The sequence below is a fragment of the Sinohyriopsis cumingii genome, chromosome 2 (assembly GCF_028554795.1).
Source record: "Sinohyriopsis cumingii isolate HCF-2022 chromosome 2, ASM2855479v2, whole genome shotgun sequence".
NCBI lineage: Eukaryota > Metazoa > Mollusca > Bivalvia > Unionida > Unionidae > Sinohyriopsis > Sinohyriopsis cumingii.
The window spans coordinates 122,237,712-122,258,672 of record NC_142962.1 but is presented as its reverse complement, the minus strand read 5'-3'; the positions used below and the strand labels follow the sequence as shown (position 1 = coordinate 122,258,672).

Sequence of the window (20,961 nt, the reverse complement as noted above, 5' to 3'; positions counted from 1 at the left end):
TATTAACAATAAAACTTCAGTTTTTAAAGATTAAATTTTCTTTCTGTTGCAAGCCTAATAGTTTTGCAATTTTTGTTATAGTCGTTAAAGCATTAAATGGTGTTATAAACAGCCAACTCTATAAATAAAACAAATAAATAAATGCTGCAAGTAATACTAAACTTAGTTAATATCGGACATATTTACTGTCGCAAAGTTCCGCACGTAAAATAATGAAATAGATGCGGTTTCCAGATTTCAAATTTTGTCAGCAAGGGAAGTAATGCTAGGAAAAGGTCCTTTCTGAAAGCAAGCTGTCGATTCGTACTAACAATGTGGTAAGACCTAGGAAAAAGGCTTATTTGCATGCATAAAGGCCGCTATTTATATGTTGATAGCAAAATGTAACATTCTAATGAAAATGTGTTATATGGTTAAAATTATAAACGTCAATACTGTAGCGTATCCTATTTTTCGGTAATGACCTTTACGGAGGTGCTTTGATATTGTGGCTCCTAAAGTTTGCGATCAGCGAATAAGTAAATAAAAACACTGGTCTTCAAGATATGTTCCATTTCTGTTTGTTGTTCTTTGTTATATATTGAAATTTAAAATGTATTTAATATCCAATTTAACTCAGATGACTGCGAGAAACGATCAATAAACAGGCACCATGTTGCTGCCAGGTTATGCAAGGGGAGTTACTCTGATATAGTGGTAATACCGAGAAAAAAAATATTTTTACGATTGCCAGTGCTGAAATACCCATTAAGCACACAAAGCACGTGCCATCTTTAAGATCTTGTCATTGCTGTTTCTTGATGGCTGCTCATATTGACATTGTGCTTTCACCAGAGTACTTTGTATGGTGTTTACTTGGTCCTAAATGAAACTTGTGCTTTCACCAGAGAACTTTTTATGATGTTTACTTGGTCCTAAATGGAAATTGTGCTTTCACCAGAGTACTTTTTATGGTGTTTACTTGTTCCTAAATGGAAATTGTGAGCATCTGATATTCGATATGGCCAGCATTGCAGCTGCTTTGAAAATCTTTTTATTTACTCATCCAAAATTCAAAGTTATATCAGCATGGGGTTTTCATCAGAAGACTTTACATAACGTCTTGGTCCTAAATTAAAATGGTGCTGACCTGCTGTCCAATAAGGCCACAATGTTGACCATCTAAAAATCTTTTTCTTGCTAATTGTTATAAATGGAAAATCATTTTGATCTGGTATTTTCTTCAGAAGAGTTCTCATGGTGTCTAGTTGGTCCTAAAAGAATGATACAAATTGACCCTGTTAGCTACCATGGTGGCCATCTTGAAAATATTATCTCTGCTCTTCCCAATTGGATGGTTATATGAACATGGGGTTTTCACCAACAGATTTTGTATGATACCTAGTTGGTGTGACATGAAAATGGTGCCCGTTGTAGATCAATATGGCTGTTATAATGACTATCTTTAAAATCTTGTTGCTACTACCCCAGAATGGATGGTCATATTGAGAAAGAGTTTCATCAAAAGACTTCCAATGATGTCTGCTTGGTTCTAAATGAAAAAAAATGGTACCATTCTGATTTCAGTATATCCACCACAGGAGGTAATTTGAAGATCTTGTTATTGCTCAAGAATATCAGAGATGGTTTCAATAGTTAAATGTAGAAATGGTCTTGAATTCCTAGAAATTCTTTTCACCTGTTAGTGTCATTCCTTTTTTCAGATTATGCATGCATATATTTGAGAATGAGCAAGAAAATAGACCCTAGGACTTAATGATTTGGTCCAGTTAGTGAGGTTGTGAAACAACTCAACTGGAACAAATAAAACTTATAATGCCTATTTATATCATTCTATTTGTAGATAGTTGTTGTTGTTGTGGGGTTTAACGCCATTTTTCAGCACGATAGGCTATACATGGCGGCCAGTATTAATGGTGGAGGAAGAACCCGGAAAACCCCGGAAAGAACCACCGACCCACGAGAAGCTACTGGCAGGCTTTCTCACATGCCCACATTGGCTGAATCTTAGACTCGAACCGCCGCAGACAGAGGTGAGATGGCAGTGATCCGTAACGAAGAGCGCTTTAGACCACTCGGCCACTCGGGGCCCCATTTGTAGATAGTACATTTCAATTTAATGTCATAGTGGCAGTGTTTAAATTTTTTTTACACAATTTTCAATATGTACGCTTTATTTTACAATAACCATGCTAGCATGATTGAGAAAAATAACTTATGAAATTTGGTTGATTTATTTATGTTCATGTATAGATGACTCAAGTTGCTTTAAAAACCATTATAGAAACTTCAGTTGTTTTACATAATTTATGACTTTTTTAAAACTTTTAAATTTTTTTTTACCAAAACATTTTGGCATAATAAAGCACAAACAACTTTAAATAGACAAATTAAAATTGGTAAGCATCTTTATTTGAATATATAGATGACCAGATTACAGTTTAATGACAATTATAATATGTTACTGTGTTGACAAATATCAGATGTTTGCAAGTCTTGTTTCTTTGAGGGGCTGAGATAGGATAATGTGGTCTCATAATGACAGATGTCACCAAACATTCCACAGAATTATATAGAGATAATTTATGCATCCTGCTGAAGATTCCCAGAGGAACAATTAATGATCAAATGTTTGTCACTGGAAAAAATATAGAATTATATTTTATTTTTTTAATATGATCATTTCCTAATGATTTTTTGCCTGGCATTAATTTTTAGTTGTCCCAGGCTCCTGGGCATTGGATTTCTCCATCACTGCTTGCACATGTTGTAAGAAATAAGTGTATCAATTTATAGGTCAAAGGGTCAAAGGTCAGGTCCACTGACTGAAAGAAGAATGGTTTCTGCACAAAAATTCCAATCATTTACAAAGAGGACTGTTAAACATACTGGGCATGTAATGTGTCACTGATGGTACTTGTGTTCAAACATTAAATTGTTTTACTTTCCTTTGCTAGACTTTTTGTGTTTTCTGTGGGGGCATATGTTTGACATGCACAATATATAAATATATTTACACCATTATATTTTGTTTTATCACTGTTTCATATTGGTCTTGTTAACTTATATTGAGATATGATAGAGGACCAATTTGGCTAAAGGGTCTAAAAGCTGAACACCAAAAGGCATGCATATGTATGTGTGTGTGTGTGTGTGTGCATGTATATATATATATATATATATATATATATATATATATATATATATATATATATATAAAATCTTTTATCATTAACTACATGCAACATTTATTTCAGTTCATTAATATCAAGTTATTAAGCATGTCTTCACATGTCAGGTGAATTATTTGCTGTGTCCAAGATGAACAAGATTGCTCAAGCTGGTGTGCTCCTGTTCAAGGGACCTAATGCATGTGTGTCATCTATTTCCATACAGAGTTTCAGGTAATTACTTTCATGACACAATCAGGATTTTTCTTAGATTAAGGACTAAAGGTCTTCTAGGCTCTTCATTTTTATAAAAACAAGTATTCAGACTTGCAAATCATGCAACTCTGGAACTTGAGTTTGGGCTTGAGATTTGTTGGTAGTTGAAACCCAGTCTCTGACTATAATCTCTATGACTGGCCCAATATTCTTGAAACTTTTTGAGCAAACTCAAAACAGCTGTGCACCGCTGTCACGGAAATTTGGCAGCCTTGTAGGGGAACCCAAGTTATGATAAATCTGAAAGTTCTGTGACTCTAGCTTTTATCTAATTAAAGTTCGAGGCTGTCAGCTTTTTGAAACTTTGAGTGTGACTCAAAATGTTTTGAGAATATGGGTCCTGGCATTATAATTATTGTTACTTTTAGGGGAAAACATTGCAAGAAATATTTTAAAGTTCAAATCCCTAGCTAGCTAGATTGGTGCAAGAATTTTTTCCAAGTAGTCGCCATATTTGTACCAATGAAAACACTAGCATGCTTGATTTGTTTCACTGAAATGGACTAAGCTGTGGTACTTTCTGCTCTAGATCTTGCTCTTGATTTGTTTCACCGTGGTGCTGTGGCACTTTCTGCTCTTGCAGTTAACTTTAATCTTCCGTTCTTGTTAGCTTGCATTTTCTGTAATATCCCTTTCATCAGGAATATTTTTCCATTACACTAATAATTTATTAATTTAATGCCAAATTATTCATTTATGCCAGCATTTCCCAAAGAAATTCTTTGTTAACTCACATGGTATTAAGGGCAGGTTAACTTACTATATGATCCTTCACCCACTGGACCACTCCAGTGGCCTGGTGGTTAGAGATCCACCTCAGATGCAAGAGGTTGCAGATTCAAACCCCGGCTGAATCATATCACAGACTTCTTTTTAAAAAATGGTACTAAGAGCTGCCTCGCTAGGCACTCAGCATGAAGAGAATAGTGATATAATTGGTCGGCCTGGTGTCAGAATAATGTGACTGGGTGGGGCATCATGCTACATGTCCATGGCAGGATGCTGTAGTGCTAGACATCACTGCAGGCATTGTAGTGAATTGACTGAAAAATTGTTAAAGCTATGTTAAAACTCCAAATCACACACACACACACACCTTCACCCATTGTCTCAGCCTTCAACAGAATTAGAGCAAATTTGACAGAAAGCATTCTGGCATATCGAACCTTTAGGGCTTTCAGAATTATTCAAGTAATGCCAGTCCACCATAAAAATAGAAAAAGCTTAAAATGACTTCTCATTAACTAATGAACAGAATTTTACCAAATGATAGAAAGCTTCCTGGTATAAATACTTTAAAATTGGTACAAATGATTTCATTCCACTTTTCAATGTGACTGACAGTACTAAAAAATATTTGAACCACTTGATCAGAAAAAAATTATTTCAAATTTATACAAATAATGCCATTTTGTTATGAAATATGGTCCATTACTAAAAATAGAAACATCTCTAAGAAAATAACTTTCAGAGACTGCTTGTCAGAATTTACTGGTGACCAAATTTGACAAAACATCCTGGCATAAAGGGCTTGTAGATTTCTACAAATGATTGATGATCTCTCTCTCATCCAAAATGGGACCTGTTACTAAAAATAGAAAAATGTTTTTAACATTTTTTTTATTTAAAAGATACTGAACAGACTTGGCCCAAATTTGACACAAGCATTCTGATATTAAGAGCTTTCAGTTTGATACAAACAAAGCCAGTACATCAAGTATGACCAGTGTTATTATTAGAGAAATCTTGAATAGTACTGTGGGATGAAGGTCTTTCCAACTGTACAAGTGGTGCTGATCCACCATAAACTACCACTGCCATAACTAAAAATAAAAAATATTTTAAAAATTGATCTAAAAAGAAACAAATGCTCACCAGAATTTGACCAGCGTTAACAGAAATGATCCTGTCACACAAAAGCCTTTCATTGTTGGACAAATGACATTTGTATCCATAACATATTCAGTCAACAGTATTGAAAGAAATATGATGGCCAGTTGCTTTTGTGTTTGGCTTTTAGGCCAATGTCAGCCAGGTGAGTGATCTCAGGCTCTCTTGGTTCTCTTGTTTGTCCTTTTTTCCACATTTAAATTATGTTGCACTGGTTGTCAGCAAAGTCTGCACAGTAACAACTTGACATGACAAACCTTAGAATTTTCTATCACTAAATTTGTTTTTTTAATGAAACTAAAACACAATCCAAGATGCTGAATCTTCTTGGGTGCCAGATTATGATTTCTGGTGCCACCATTGTTCCCAATGACATGTAATGTTTTTGAATGAAGTCTGTTAAGAAAATCACAAGTAATGAAGGGGGCTTTAGCTTTAATGAAAACCCAGTATAGTGTCATAAAACATATTTAACCACAAACTTTCTTACCTGCATTAGCAAATGTCACAGAATAGGTATCACTTTTCCAGCTCTACCATTGCATTCTCCATGAAAGCTAAGTTGTTAAAATGTTCTTTATTTCATTATTTATAGCCCACATGAGTGTGAAGTGAGACATAGTCACTTTTCACTGGTGGCGGTGGTAATAGGTTGTTAGGGTATTGGTTAAATTTTTTCATTTGCATATGTTTCATAAAACTCTTCATAGATTCTCATCCTACTTGGCATGAATCATTATGAAGTTAAGATAATTAACTCAGTGACTCAGTTGCTTGCCCCTTTGACTCATTGACTCAGTTGCTTACCCCTTTGACTAAAGGGTCATGGTGATAGTTATTAGAAACTTTAAAAAAAAGTTTTAGTTTGTAAATTTACAGATATTTTGTAAACCCCATGATTGATGCTCAGCATACCTGGTATTAATAGTTATGAAGATAAGACAACTCATTCTAAAACATGCTTGCATCATTGACACTGGGATCAAGGCAACATTCATGGAAAAGAAGTTAAAGCTTGGGTTGAAGGTTGTTCATTTGCTTATGTATTCAGAATCTCTCTATAAATTCCATCATACTTTTGGTGTGAAGCTGAGACACTTCAGTATGATCACTTGCCCTGTTTGCTATGGGACAAAGGTACATTTGTTTTAAAGGATAAGGTCCAATTTAGACCCCCAAATTAGCGATAAACTAAAGTGTCTGTAAGAATATTTGTTATGGTTATTCCATCTTCACAATATATCAACTGCATCACGAATAAATAGTACAATGAAATAGTGTGAAATTAACAGTTAATTTGGTTCCTAAGTAGGTCTGTGTTCAATTAAAAGCTCCCATTTTGTCAGATCTCCACCTCTTTGAAGTCCTCGAATACTAATAGTGCAATCAAAAACATGTTTGATTTTTAACATTAGATACTTTTTGAAACCATCTAACACATATGCAAATTTGTTACATGTTCTCTTTTGCACTCATCACTAATGAGCAGAAAAATGAAGGCAAAATGCATAATTTGGACCAACTGCCATTTTTTTAAAAAAAAATGTCATTCATAAGTTGACTACTATTTGTATGAATGATTGTAAGTTTTTTCTCTTTCTGCTTTGATTGCATTTCGATGCATACTTTAGAAAATAGTTATTGGAATATTTGGATGAGAAGCAGCTAAATATAGAAAAGGCGGATTGAGGAATATGTTCACATCAGTAAAGGGAAAAAGCAGCAGAATATGCTGTTTTGACAACAATGATCTGTTAAAATGAAATAATGGTAAGAAATAAAATCTCCATGTACATGTATTTTATCATTACATTAAGTTGCATTTATTTTTATTCTAATCATCACTGATTTCCAATATGTTGGCATTCAGGCAAGCAGGATCATATGAATAATAATGTGAAGAACACCCATGCATTGAAGTTATGAAATCAGCACTGAATCCAGTAAAGAAAAAATGCAATATTCATTAGTTACTTTATCCTTGTTCATTTGCTTCAGTTTCATTAATTATTTTAATGCGTAACTTTAAATTATAATCTGTAGTTGGGATCTGAAATAGAGCTACAGGTGTAGCATACTCAGTAGGTTACACAAACCAATGATTGTAGCTGGTTTCAGAGAAGTACTTTTTGAAGAAAAGGGTTATTGTACAGTTTGTTTACTTTTAGTGCACTAGACTAGTATGTATAGAATCGGGGGGTGGGGGGTCATATAAAGAAAGAAAATGTAAAGCATATCATTGAAGCTTTGGTTGTACAGTTGAACCCGGTTATGTCGCCAGCCTAGGGGTTTGCCAAAAAGCGTCGAGATAACCGATGATGGAGATAAATGAAAACCAATATGGCGGCAATATATTAACATGTGCTTGAAATTTCTTTATGTACATGATGTGCGTTAATAAATGAGAATGTACATGCACGTGTTTTTGGAGGTTTTTTTACACAACAGCGTTGCCGCAATTTGTTTGATGAAGCGATCGGCATGCTATAAAAATGTACATACATGTTTGCTAACAACAAAAGGCATATGTGCACCAACTAACAGCAGAGATTTACCAGTATACAATACAAACCACCGTCGATTCTCGATACAAACCTTTATTATATTCTCCAACATTGCAAACACAAAGATCGCTCACAAAATCACAAAAAACGTGTGGGGTGTAGTTCGTTTTTACAAAAAGCTAACCAGTGTCAAAATTAAATTCACGAGTCGTTTCACTCTGACACAGCTCTGAAAAAGTATCGTACACGCGGTTACTATGGTTTCTTTACAAAGTCTAAAATGCTTTGTTGCCTTTTGCCTTTAACAGTCTGCTTGAAAACAAATGCTTCAATATTATTTATGCTGTCTAAAACAGTTTCATCTCCTACAAAAGAACCATACTGTCAAATTTTCTGTAGCATTTCTACCACCTCACCAGCTGAGGGAATTGGTTCCAAATCTTCGTCCGCATCTTCTTCATCTTCTTTGTCATTGCCGCATGCAGATGTGCTTGCCTGTGCTGACTGCACATTTGATACAATGTCTTCATCGGTGATCACGCCATCAGTAACGACGTCTTTGTCGATTTCTATGTAATCTCGGAATTCCTGGACAGTGATGGCTAACTCCTGTGCCTCCTCTTCCAAGATAGCATCTGTAAGGCTTGATTTTTCCGCCACTTCCGCGAGTTCTTCTGCGGCTGCACGGCATCGATAACTAACATTTTCAAAAGCCGGCGATTGGTCATGGGGATCGAGATAACCGACGTTAAGTGGCAAATTTGGCCCTCTTTTGTGCTCGAGATATTAGGGTTTGGCTACATAAAAGAATCAACATAACCGATAAGAAAATGCTAAGACAAAGAGAGAATTTGTTGGTTCCACTTCAAAAACGTCGACTTAATAGGGTTGGCGAGTTAACCGAGGTCGAGATAAGTGGGTTCGACTGTATCTGTTACCCTGGGGAACCTCACCATGTGACTTTTTCGTTTTTATAGATATCAATTGTCACTACCCAGCAATGTTGACTGATGATGTAAAGGCTTAATGGTTCATATTTTTGTACAAATGTATTGGACAGTAGATGTTCAAGCTCAGCCATAGGCTTCTATTTTTATTTATTATGGTTTTTTTTGGCTTTTCTTTTATATAAATAATTTTTTATTTATTTTGTCTTCTGTAATTCATGCATATTCTGTTACCACCATTTCTTTATTTCCCTCTTACTTCCCATTTGTAAAGTGCTATCCGTTACGGATCACTGCCATCTCACCTCTGTCTGCGTAGGTTCGAGTCTCGGATTCGGCCAAGGTGGGTATGTGAGAAAGCTTGCCAGTAGCTTCTCAAGGGTCGGTGGTTCTTTCCGTGGTTTTCCCGGGTTCTTCCTCCACCATTAATACTGGCCGCCATGTATAGCCTATCGTGTGCTGAAAAATGGCGTTAAACCCTACAACAACAACAACAACGTCCCATTTGTTACATGTTTCCGATGAATAACTCATCTATCCAAAGGTTTGAATAAGGAAATAAAAAATAACTCAAAGTATTTTTTTGTTTAAAATGCTGTAATTTTTACTGGTGGCTTATAAATTAATTGTTAATAAATTCTGGGCTGGGTGTGGGTTGGTGGATGGGGTTTTAACAGTAATTTATAGACATTGGTTGTTATCATGCTGAGAAAGTGGAAGCTAATTGTGTTTCCCAATGACACACCTGCAACCCTAAGATTATGTACGTATTCATGTAAAGCCATAGCTCTCCAATGATGTATAGAGAGGCATGCAGGATAACACAGTCCCCTTTTAACAGATACAGCAGATAAGGGGTTATGACCTAAAATTGAAAACTGACCTTGCCAATTAAGGTTTGTTTAGCCATATTTTTTTTTTTTTTTTGCAGTTGAGCAATGGCTTTATGAAAAATGCCAAAAATAAATTCAGTTTACAGTAGACACGTGCCACCTCTTTATGCCTTTTTCTTTTTCCTTTTTGGGGAGGGGGCAGTTGGATATGATTGCTTAGTTGGTAGTATCGGATTTGTAATCTTAGGGTATGCACAGAAATAAGTGATGCAAAAATGTCAGAGGATCTTGGCTTGTGACCAGAGGCATTAAATTCTTGATTTGCATCTTTCATTTGGCATTGTTATCCCTCCACCTTTTTGTTTGTGGAAGGTAGGTGCAGGGCACCTGTGCCTCACAAGAGAATATATCTGGTGTGCAATGTTACCTAAATCTGCTAATCCTGTGTCATGTCCATCACAAATTTTGATTCAGCTCACTAGCTCTTCGAAGACTTGTGGATCAAAATGGTATGAGGCTTTACATTAAGTGGATCAGTCAAGTTAAATCTTCACTGTTTTAAGGCAAAATTTAATGGAATTATGTCCCCTGTTTCAATTAGAACTTGGCTTTTCAACTTTGTTTTCAGTCAGTAACTTTTAATTGGACTTGATGGGTTGAAACCAAATTTGATAGACTTTACAATAAGAACACCTGGAATGGAACCATTTGATTTGTAAGAATTTTCTGGCAAATGTATAGAGTTCTGGACCTTAATTGACTTAGACCTTTATCCTTTAATCACATCGTATTGATGTTGGCAACCAGGCAATGACACATTTCATTTTTATTCATTTGGAAGGTTACAAAATTACATCATGCTATGATCTCAATTTATTTACAAAAGAATACAGCTTTATTTGGAATTATATGATCCATTTGGATTGAGTGTAGATTTGCCATATTTTTTGTTTAGCACAAGACTTTCTGCCACTGCATGACTTCATTAGACTTAATACAACAGTCTAGTGGACAGACTAGCTTTACTAATTGCAGTGTATGGACACTGTATTGTATCAGATCTGACTTGTGTTTGTTGGTATAGCATCTGGTTTTACAAAATCACTATCTGTACCTCAGTGCCATAACTACCGTGGTAGCATGTCCAACCTGCTGTGGTGCCCCAACTATGTTGGGGGCCCGGCACAACCAGGAAAACATTTAAGTGACAATAAGGGGGTGCCTAGGTACAGAAAGTTTGCTGTGGGGCCCATGATGAGATATGCCACTGCTGTACCTATAATCCAGTGTACGGTTTGGTAAATTAAAAACTAAATTATCTGGTTGTCAGGGTACCAAACTATACACAACAATACAGATGGAAATAGTGACATGACAAAGCCAGAAAGGTACCAGACATATAGTACAGTGTATATAGTTGCTACTTGATGGAAGTGATCTTTTTTAATGCTCCGGCTGATTTTGGCCGAATCTCACTTTGAAGTAGACAGCATGTTCCAGTAGAGTTGCAGTTAAACAGAAAGTACAGTGTACCTTCCTTATAATGCTTTTCATGGAACCCATAATAGTGACCCATGTTGTATGTGAGGGAGTTTTATTCTGGGGTTCTAACATTGCTGTGTCAAGAATGTGTGATACATGTAATACCATAATAAAACAAAATATTTGGATATTTCATGATGTGAAATCTCAACAAAATTAGTTCTCATTAACAATGATTTTTAAAAAAAATGAAAATTTTAAATGGGATCCATGACCACCTTTGCATTAAAAGGACTTTTTAGTGAGCTGTGTAACTACACATTAAAAGGACTTTTTAGTGAAGGAAAGCTGTGTAACTACACATTAAAAGGACTTTTTAGTGAAGGAAAGCTGTGTAACTACACATTAAAAGAACTTTTTAGTGAGCTGTGTAAATACACATTAAAAGGACTTTTTAGTGAAGGAAAGCTGTATTACTACACAAAGATATCATGATATGCTTGTCTTAGTTGGTCATGTCATTATAGAGCACTCACAATAATGCCCTTAATTACAACAGTTCCTGTTATAAGGTGAGAATAGTGATGGATTCCATTTCTTGAAGTGGTAGTAAAATTATATTTCACACATACTTCAGTATAACTTGGTTACACTATAAAGTGATGTATTCTATGGCTCCAATGAACAGCATTATAATGAGTACTATATTTAGATTACTGATAACATTATTATTTATTACCTATTTAGCTTATTGATAACATTTTTATTTATTACTTATTTAGCTTATTGATAACATTTTTATTTATTACTTATTTAGCTTAATGATAACATCTTACCAAGTATGTTTGCAGATTATTCAGATAAGTGTTCTCATTGCCATTGAAAACCTCTTGTCCCGATTGGGTAAAATTGGCTGGGCCAAATAAAACTTGACGACTTCCTCATTCCAGGACCATTTTGATGCAGATTTGTACCCTGTGACTGATGTTCAGCAGTATTAACATAAGCAAATTATAGATTACTTTTGCCTACTGGTCAATGTACAAATAAAGCTCCATTAAGAACTTGAGGGCAAGAGGTGCAACTGTAATTTATTGAGTTACTGACCTGGTCTCTTTATGCATGTGTGTTTATATATATATATATATATATATATATATATATATATATATATATATATATATATATATATACACACACACACACACACACATACACACACACACACACACACATTGGGCCATGTATTACAGAGTTTTTAAACCTGCTGTCTTCACTATGAACATAATGGTTTCTTGATTTTGACCCATTAAGAAGCAAGCTTAAATTGGGTAATTTTTTTAATTAATAATTTAAGCAGTATTTTTATTTTTAAAAGGGTGTTGTATTGAGTAAAATGAGGGCTGGGATGTGTAACTGTTGTAACACTTGTCCCAGGGACAAGTGCTAAATACAACTTTTCATGATTGTTTGTATTTTGTCTTTCTCAGTGGAGATTTATATATTTTCAGCACAAGTCCTTGTTTGAATGAGATTATAAAACTCTCCAGAATGAAAGTAGTTGATAACAGTATGCTGGGACGAAGAGCAGAATTAGCTTCAAAACCTGCCAGAGTCATTCACATTTACAACAAAAAGGGTATTGGTTACTTGGGGGACAAAGTTTTGGTGGCAATTATGGGTGAAAAGAAACGTGCCTACATTGTTGGTCTTCGACAGACACAAAGAGAAAATGTACCAAGGTTTGACAGCAATAACATTGTGTTGGTAGAGGACAATGGAACTCCCACAGGAACAAGAATCCGGGTACCCATTCCCTCCTGTCTGCGTAACAAAGAAGGGGATTTTACAAAAATACTCTCTATAGCTACAAAGTTTGTATGATAACAGTTCAGAATTGGGATATATCTTTGGCTGTGTTTGATTCATGCTTTTTGAGAAATAAAAAGCTGTGCTGTGGAAAAGTTGTTTACGGTCTCAATTTTATTTGCTTTTTAAGAGGCAGAAAATTTGAGTGAAATGTGAAAATATCAATGTTGATGATTTATTTTAAAATCACCCACAGTGGTTAGATTATACATAACCTCCATCATTAGGCCGTACTTAAAAGCAGTTACAGATATTTGGCTGTACTGAAAAAGCAATTCCAGCTGATGGATTGGCGATGTCTCTCAGCAAATGTAAGAATAATTTAGCAGAGCTTGAGAAATCAGATAGCCCAACACCTGTGGTTTCTCTAAATCTAGATCAGACCTTTCCCATATTGCTCAGTTTCTTGTTGGGCTATGGGGAAAAAATATGTGCCTGAAAGGAATGATGGGTGCACTAATGAATTACTGCATTTAACAGAGTTCAACACTAACACAAGTCCGCTGGCCTGAGGCCACCAGATTTTTAGAAGGTAAACCACTTTCCTAATTCTGGGTGATCCATCAGGCCTGTTATTTTAAATTGTGGATATTAAAATATATTTATCCCATGTTATAGGATTGTTTTTGTTTTTTTAAATTATAAATATGTGAAACACAGCAAAAAATCAAATGTGAACAAAGTTGAAATAAAACAAAATCATACATACACCATTTAATCCAAATTATCATTGTCGTTTGGACTCTCATTCTAAATTGTTGTTTGGATGCTTACTTTGTTGAACATACAAGAGCACGAAGCATTTAGGTGATTTACTTTTTGTTATGTGGTTTCGTGTGTTTGAAAAAATGTGGAGATTTCTTGATAATGTCTCTCCGCTGCCTCCCCCCTCCCAAAAAACAAGAAACTCTAAATCTGTCTTTAAAACATGGATGCCCATATACTGTGTGAAATTTTGTGAGTTGGATAAGGTTTTGGAAATAGGCAGTACCTATCTGATGGACAAATATTGTCAGAAATTTATTAGGGCTATTGTTAATACTTGTAGGGTCAGAACAGAACCATATCAGTTCATACATGCCAACCATTACACTTTTGGCATAATCAGTATGCTTATTTTCTTTCACGTTTTCTGGAGACTGCATATAGATTATGCTTTTTTGCTGCATTAAAAAATAAATTACAGATAAAGCAATAAAAGTTGGTTTTGTCATTTTATTATTATCTCTTTAATTCCACTCATAAATTTGAGAATATTTTTTTTAAAAATGACTGCTGCATAAGAATAGCATAAGAGTATTTTCAATATTTGCTATTTATAGCAACTTTATATGACCCATTTCAAAGAAAACGGCCTGGTTTCTTCAAAAGTGATCTTTGTCTAACAGATTAATTTTATTGATCATGTAGTTAGTTAGTAAACCAGTCTGTGTTTGTAAAGAAATTAGCACCAGATGTAAGGTGAAACGCTTTCTGGTGTGAGTTTTGGATGTTATGTGATGGAAAATGTTAGAGCAGATGGATCTTTTCAAACTTCTAAACATGTCTGATCAGAAAAAGTGACAAATCAACACCGCTTTACAAACTTTAAAAGAAGAATATGAGTACCGGGTAATGTATCACATTACTCTGAGCACCTGACTGTGATCATTGCAGAATTCCAGTTCATGATCCTTCAGCGAAAGTTACACATGTAGACTAGTTGAAGTGAGTGCTGAATATAAATAATTTTTCAGCATATTCTGTGTTTGTATTCTAGTTCTGATCCATATGGATTTTGCCCTTTGTGACCAGAATTTTGACCAGCTGCAGAACAAGGTTAGTCTTAAAAATGTATCATTTTCATACGTGCTGTAATTCTGGCATGTAATAAATAGATTACATTTTTTATGTTAAGTTACACTTTTTTTTCTCACTTATAATAGCAATAATTATGTTTGTATCTCTTGGGGGTGGCATGTATGTGTCGTTTCTTCCAGTCAGTTTTTGTCAGTTATTGGTGATGGCTTCACTGATACAAAGAGGCAGAAAATGTATTGTGTTCTTTTGACTGCAAGGTAACTGTTATTAACTTTCATTTTATACTATTGAATTTAAACTATTAAACCAGAAATCTAAAATGTTAAGCCAGAAATCCAAATTTAGATCCATTCCATTTATAATATTTTAAGCTTTTAAACCACCAATTTAACTTAAGATCCATTCTAGTTTATTTAATATTATTAATTCAGTAATTTAGTATTTCTTCTTAGGCTTAAACTCATTTTATTGGTACAGAAAATGTACCCAAGGTAGACAGTGAAACCATCAGTTCTATAATGGGCCTTATTTCAGAGAATTTTCTGGGAATGAATGGATGAAAAAAATTGTTGCAGTGGGAATGGATGGTGTGTCAGTGATGTTGATGCTGTGGATGACGATGATTATTATCTGATGATAATAAATACCACACACCAGATTAGTCAGCATTACAAAACAAAGCATATAAATTGTTGATGACTGCTCCGGTGGCCTAATGGTGAGAGCGTCCACCTCAGGTGCAGGAGGTTGTGGATTCGATCCCTGGCCAAGTCATACCAAAGACTTACAAAAATGGTACTAACAGCTGCCTCGCTTGGCGCTCAGCATTAAGAGTTAGTGTTAGGACTGGTCAGCCTGGTGTCAGGATAATGTGCTTGGGTGGGACATCATACTACATGTCTGTGGCATGATGCCCCAGTGCTAGACATCACTATAAACTGCCACACTGCAGACATCATAGTGATATGACTGAAAAATTGTTAAAGCTACGTTAAAATTCCTAATCACACACACACACACACACACACAAACTGTTGATGAATTTAGTTTAAACTGAAACAAAATAACAACCTTGTATGTGTGTTTTATTTTATTGTATAGATTACACATTTTTTGAAGTAAGTATAACAATAAACAAGAAAGACTTTCTCTCTTAGTCAGAAGGACCACCAGTTTTCAAAAGTAGGAAGTCCTGCAGGCTTCCGACTTAAAAAAGTTAGCGTTGAACTCTCTTTAATCTTTGGACATAGCAAAATATTTTATTTATAGAACAATTCCAACCAATATAAATATATCTTTATTGTGCTGATCATATTTGGTTTCACATGAATATAAAGCATCCTAATGGATTTATGTATTAATAAATTCATTGTTCCTTCATATACATGTAAAAATATCAACATTTTTTTTTTAATTTAAGAAAGATGCAAATTTCGCCTGTAACAGCCAGACTTTGATGATTTCTTGTGCATAAAATTATATCCAGTTCAACTTCCTAAGCTTTAAAACATTTTTTCTCCTTTTTTACCACCTATATTCCCAGTAGGAAGACGTCAATTCATAATCATGTGAATCAAGTTTCTACTTTTATGACTTGTAGATTTTCTACCAATACCATGGCTTCACAAGCCTGGAAGAGACAGGATTTGTTCACATCTTCATAAGACTGCTACATGGGACAAATTGATAGAATGTACTCTTTAAAATTCAAGTTCATTTACAACATTAAAATAGTTTTTGTTGTTGTTTTGGGTTTAACAACATGGTAGGTTATACATGGTAGGCCAGTGTAGCTGGTGGAGGAAGAACCTGGGAAAACCTCTGTAAGAACCACCAACCCAAGCTTTGTTACATTCCCACATTGGTTTAAAATAGTAAATAAATTGCTCAAATTCTCCTCAGAAGCCAAATCCTTTACATACATTTGGACAATGTGCAAGAAAATACTTGGCATATAATAATATTGTGATTTATCTGCCTGAAGCTCTTTTACTGTGGAGCAAAAAACTAAAACTAAATTTTAATCACCTTCGCTAAATTCAGGAAAGGCATTTCTAAAAACTCATGTTTGTGTTGTTACTGTGATTGTACACCATTTCTTTTTAGAAGATATTCTCAGTTACCAAAGTCAAGTGAACTTGATCCAATTCCAACATCACTGCTGCTTGAGTGCTTAGATCCAGTATTGCCTTCACTAACTGATGTTATTAATACCTCTCTCTCATCTGGGGAATTCCCATCAGTTTTCAAAACTGCCATTGTAAAGCCTGTGCTGAAGAAACCATCACTCGACCATAACGATTTAAAGAACTACCGCCCAGTTTCTAATCTCCCATTCATATAAAAAATCTTAGAAAAGGTTGTTCTATCCCAGCTTGTATCTCTTCTAAATTCAAACAGTCTTTTTAGCAATGTACAATCTGCATATCACCCTTGCCACAGTACTGAAACTACTCTTCTAAAAGTAGTTAATGACATTCTCTCTGCGTTGGATAGCGGAAAGATTACAGTCCTTACCCTCCTTGATTTATCTGCAGCATTTGACACAATAGACCATGATATATTCACTGTCTCCAGCATGTATTTGGCATTCAGGATACAGCCTTACTGTGGTTCAAGTCCTACTTGGTCAACAGGACACAAATTGTGTCTGCAAATGGAATACACACCAGCCCAGTTAATCTTATGTTGTGGTGTTCCACAGGGGTCTGTTCTTGGACCTGTTCTCTTCATTCTATACACTCAGCCGCACTCAAGTGTCATAGATCATCATCCAGTGTCTCACCAACTGTATGCTGACAACACCCAAATATACAAATCTAGCCACCCAACTGAAGTTGATGCTACCATCCAAGGTGTAGAGAGGTGCATTTCTGATGTGAAATCATAGATGACATGTAACAAGCTGCTGATGAATGATGATAAAACTGAGGCCATTCTGATCACAACACAAAGACTTTCTCATTCACATCCTTTACCTCAAACAATAAATATCATCAAATATCAGTACGAACCCTAGGTGTTACTCTGGACAGTACTCTTACACTGCACCAACATGTCATGAACATATGCAAGGCTGCATATCTTGAGCTGAGACGCATCAGCTCCATTTGCAAATATCTTTCAGTTGATGCCACTAAAACACTTGTGTGTTCATTAGTACTTTCAAGACTGGACTATTGTAACTCATTTCTGTATGGTTCATCTCAATATCTACTCCAGAAACTTCAAAAAGTTCAAAACAGCGGCTCAGATCATACTTAGAGTACCACGATCAGAGCACACCTCCCCGCTGCTCTGTACCCTACACTGGCTATCCATTCAATCCAGAATCAAACACAAAATTTGTTCTCTGTGCTACATTTCACTGACAGACTCCAGTCTAACATACCTATCCAACCTCACCAGCAAGATACTTATGCTCCTCTTCTGACAATCGTATACTCATTATTGCCACTATAAAACGAAGTCATATGGACAACGTTATTTTGCATACCAGGGCTCAGCAATGTGGAATGAATTGCCTACTCTTCTTAGACACAAAGACAGTGATCCCATTCAAGAGTGCTCTTAAAACTCACTTATTTCGACTGCAACAACAATCTTAAAGACCTAATAATGTTTATTACCTTAAATTTTTTCTGCATGTTTTTGTATATTTTCTAATTCATGGTATTTGTTTGTTTTTTTGTAATCGTATCATTATATATTTTTTTTGTTATAGGCATTGTCTAATGTTTAAAAGCACTTAGAGCTTCTAAAGATTAGGCGCTATACAAAGTCCTCATTATTATTATTTTTATTATTATTATTATTATTATTTTTTGCTTCTACAATTGTGCAGCTAGATGTCTGCATTCTAAGGAGAAAATACTTTATCAAATGTAGGTCTTTGTGACCAATGTGTTTTGCTTAATTTACTTGGTACGTGTATCTGTTATGAATATTTCAGCATATCTGTCCCATTGTTTCAGCTTTCAAACTTAATATTACCGTGTCCATACATCCTAAAGGTATCATTTGGCATTACCATACCAATAAAAGTCAAAGTGACTTAGATTTCAAGTTTAAATGACCTTATAAAATTTGTTCCATTCAGGTCAGTTTTTCAGACACTAATACATGTGTGTTCATAAAAACTGGTAATGTGCATGCATATAAAGGAGTACTGCACCAACATACCAAGAGTAGGTCATGATGTCTCACCAACATACCAAGAGTAGGTCATGATGTCTCACCAACATACCAAGAGTAGGTCATGATGTCTCACCAACATACCAAGAGTAGGTCATGTTATCAAACTTGTACTATGTGACACGTTTTCAGCTTTTAAAACTGAACGTCATGAGAGTGGACAAATGCAAGCAAGCTTTGCAGAATATCAGTGCCATTGAATGCAAAATATTGTCAGTCTTTTACTGGAGTTCATCTAGAAGGTAATGTGGGTTTCTGAGCTGAACATTAAGAGGCTTGTGTATGCATGTCAAACGAAGATAAAAATAGATTGGTACTTTGTATAAAAAAGTCAGATATTGATGGCTTCAGTGTAGATACTCAAACTGGGCATTTATATGCAGTATCTACATTTGGAAAAAGGGGACTTTATCAAGATTGAAATATGAAACCGTAATGTTCAATATAGTCATTTGGGTATTATGTCATAAGCATTATCTGTTATACTCCTAGCCAATGCTTTTAAAGGTCACTGAACAATACTCTAACACCTCAATCAAACCATGGTCCAATAAATATTATTCCCAGTGCACTGGAACTACCATAATAATGGGTCTGGCACTGGGATTGCCATAATGCTGGGTCTGGCACTGGAGCTACCATATTGCTGGGTCTGGCACTGGGACTATCATAATGCTGGTTTAGCAATGTGACTACCATAATCCTGGGTCTGGCATTTGGCTATCATAATGCTGGTCTAGCACTGGGGCTATCATAATGCTGGTCTAGCACTGGGACTGCCATAATGCTTGGTCTGGCACTGGGACTATCATAATGCTGGTTTAGCAATGTGACTACCATAATCCTGGGTCTGGCATTGGGCTATCATAATGCTGGTCTAGCACTGGGGCTATCATAATGCTGGTCTAGCACTGGGACTGCCATAATGCTGGGTCTGGCACTGGGACTATCAAAATGCTGGTTTAGCAATGTGACTACCATAATCCTGGGTCTGGCATTGGGACTATCATAATGCTGGTCTAGCACTGGGACAGCCATAATGCTGGGTCTGGCATTGGGACTATCATAATGCTGGTCTAGCACTGGGACTGCCATAATGCTGGGTCTGGCATTGGGACTATCATAATGCTGGTCTAGCACTGGGACAACCATAATGCTGGGTCTGGCATTGAGACTACCATAATGCTGGGTCTGGCACTGGGACTACCATAATGATGGGTCTAGCACTGGGACTACCTGCCATAATGCTGCTCTAGCACTGGGACTACCATAATCATGGGTCTGGCACTGGGACTACCATAATGCTGGCCTGGCACTGGGACTGCCATATTGCTGGAGCTAACAATGGGATTACCATAATCATGGGTCTGGCACTGGGACTACCATAATGCTGGATCTAACATTGGGACTACCAAGGGTCTAGCACTTGGACTACCATAATGCTGGTCTTGTACTGGGACTACCTTAACGCTGGTCTAGTACTGGGACTTACATAATGCTGGGTCTGGCTACCACATTTTGAATTTAAGACATGTTGCTACACTAAAAAAGAAATCAATAAATATAGTTCACATGTAGAGTAATTATTGATGTTTCATATGAAGAAAACTGGAGTCGTCAAGCTAACAGTTTCATATTCAATGCCTTATGGTCGTAACTGAATATTTGACTGGCAGCCCACTGGGCATTAATCAAATTCTGAAATTTGTTGGACCCTGAAATCATACCCACATGCCAACTGCATGTATTTTTAGAGGTAGTTGAATATTGCAATTATGATCTTATAACATTTATCTGTTAGATATCAAATTTATACAACTCGTTAAAAATAGTTGCATGCATCTCATGGCAAAAAAGATTACTGCATAAGGTTTATACAATATCTTACCAGAGTAAGGCCCACTATGTGTTTTCAACATTTCTTCCTAGAAAAGCACGATATCAGTAATGATGCAAATTATTTAGTCATATGCTAGTGGACTTACGAAAAACAAAA

The 20,961-nt window shown here is 35.7% G+C and overlaps 1 protein-coding gene across 2 annotated transcripts; it reads left to right on the top strand.

The window, feature by feature from the left end:
* Positions 1 to 232: 232 nt before the first annotated feature.
* LOC149805729 (large ribosomal subunit protein uL14m-like) lies at positions 233 to 13,066 on the top strand. Of its 2 annotated transcripts, none has more exons than XM_089950401.1 (3): positions 233 to 317; positions 3,299 to 3,404; positions 12,614 to 13,066. In XM_089950401.1, the coding sequence occupies exons 2-3, from the start codon at positions 3,322 to 3,324 to the stop codon at positions 12,984 to 12,986; spliced, it is 456 nt and encodes a 151-aa protein (XP_089806527.1). In that variant the 5' UTR covers positions 233 to 317; positions 3,299 to 3,321; the 3' UTR covers positions 12,987 to 13,066. The 2 variants fall into 2 exon arrangements, with proteins under 2 accessions (XP_089806527.1, XP_089806525.1); XM_089950399.1 differs by having other exon boundaries at positions 243 to 317; positions 3,258 to 3,404.
* Positions 13,067 to 20,961: the final 7,895 nt, after the last annotated feature.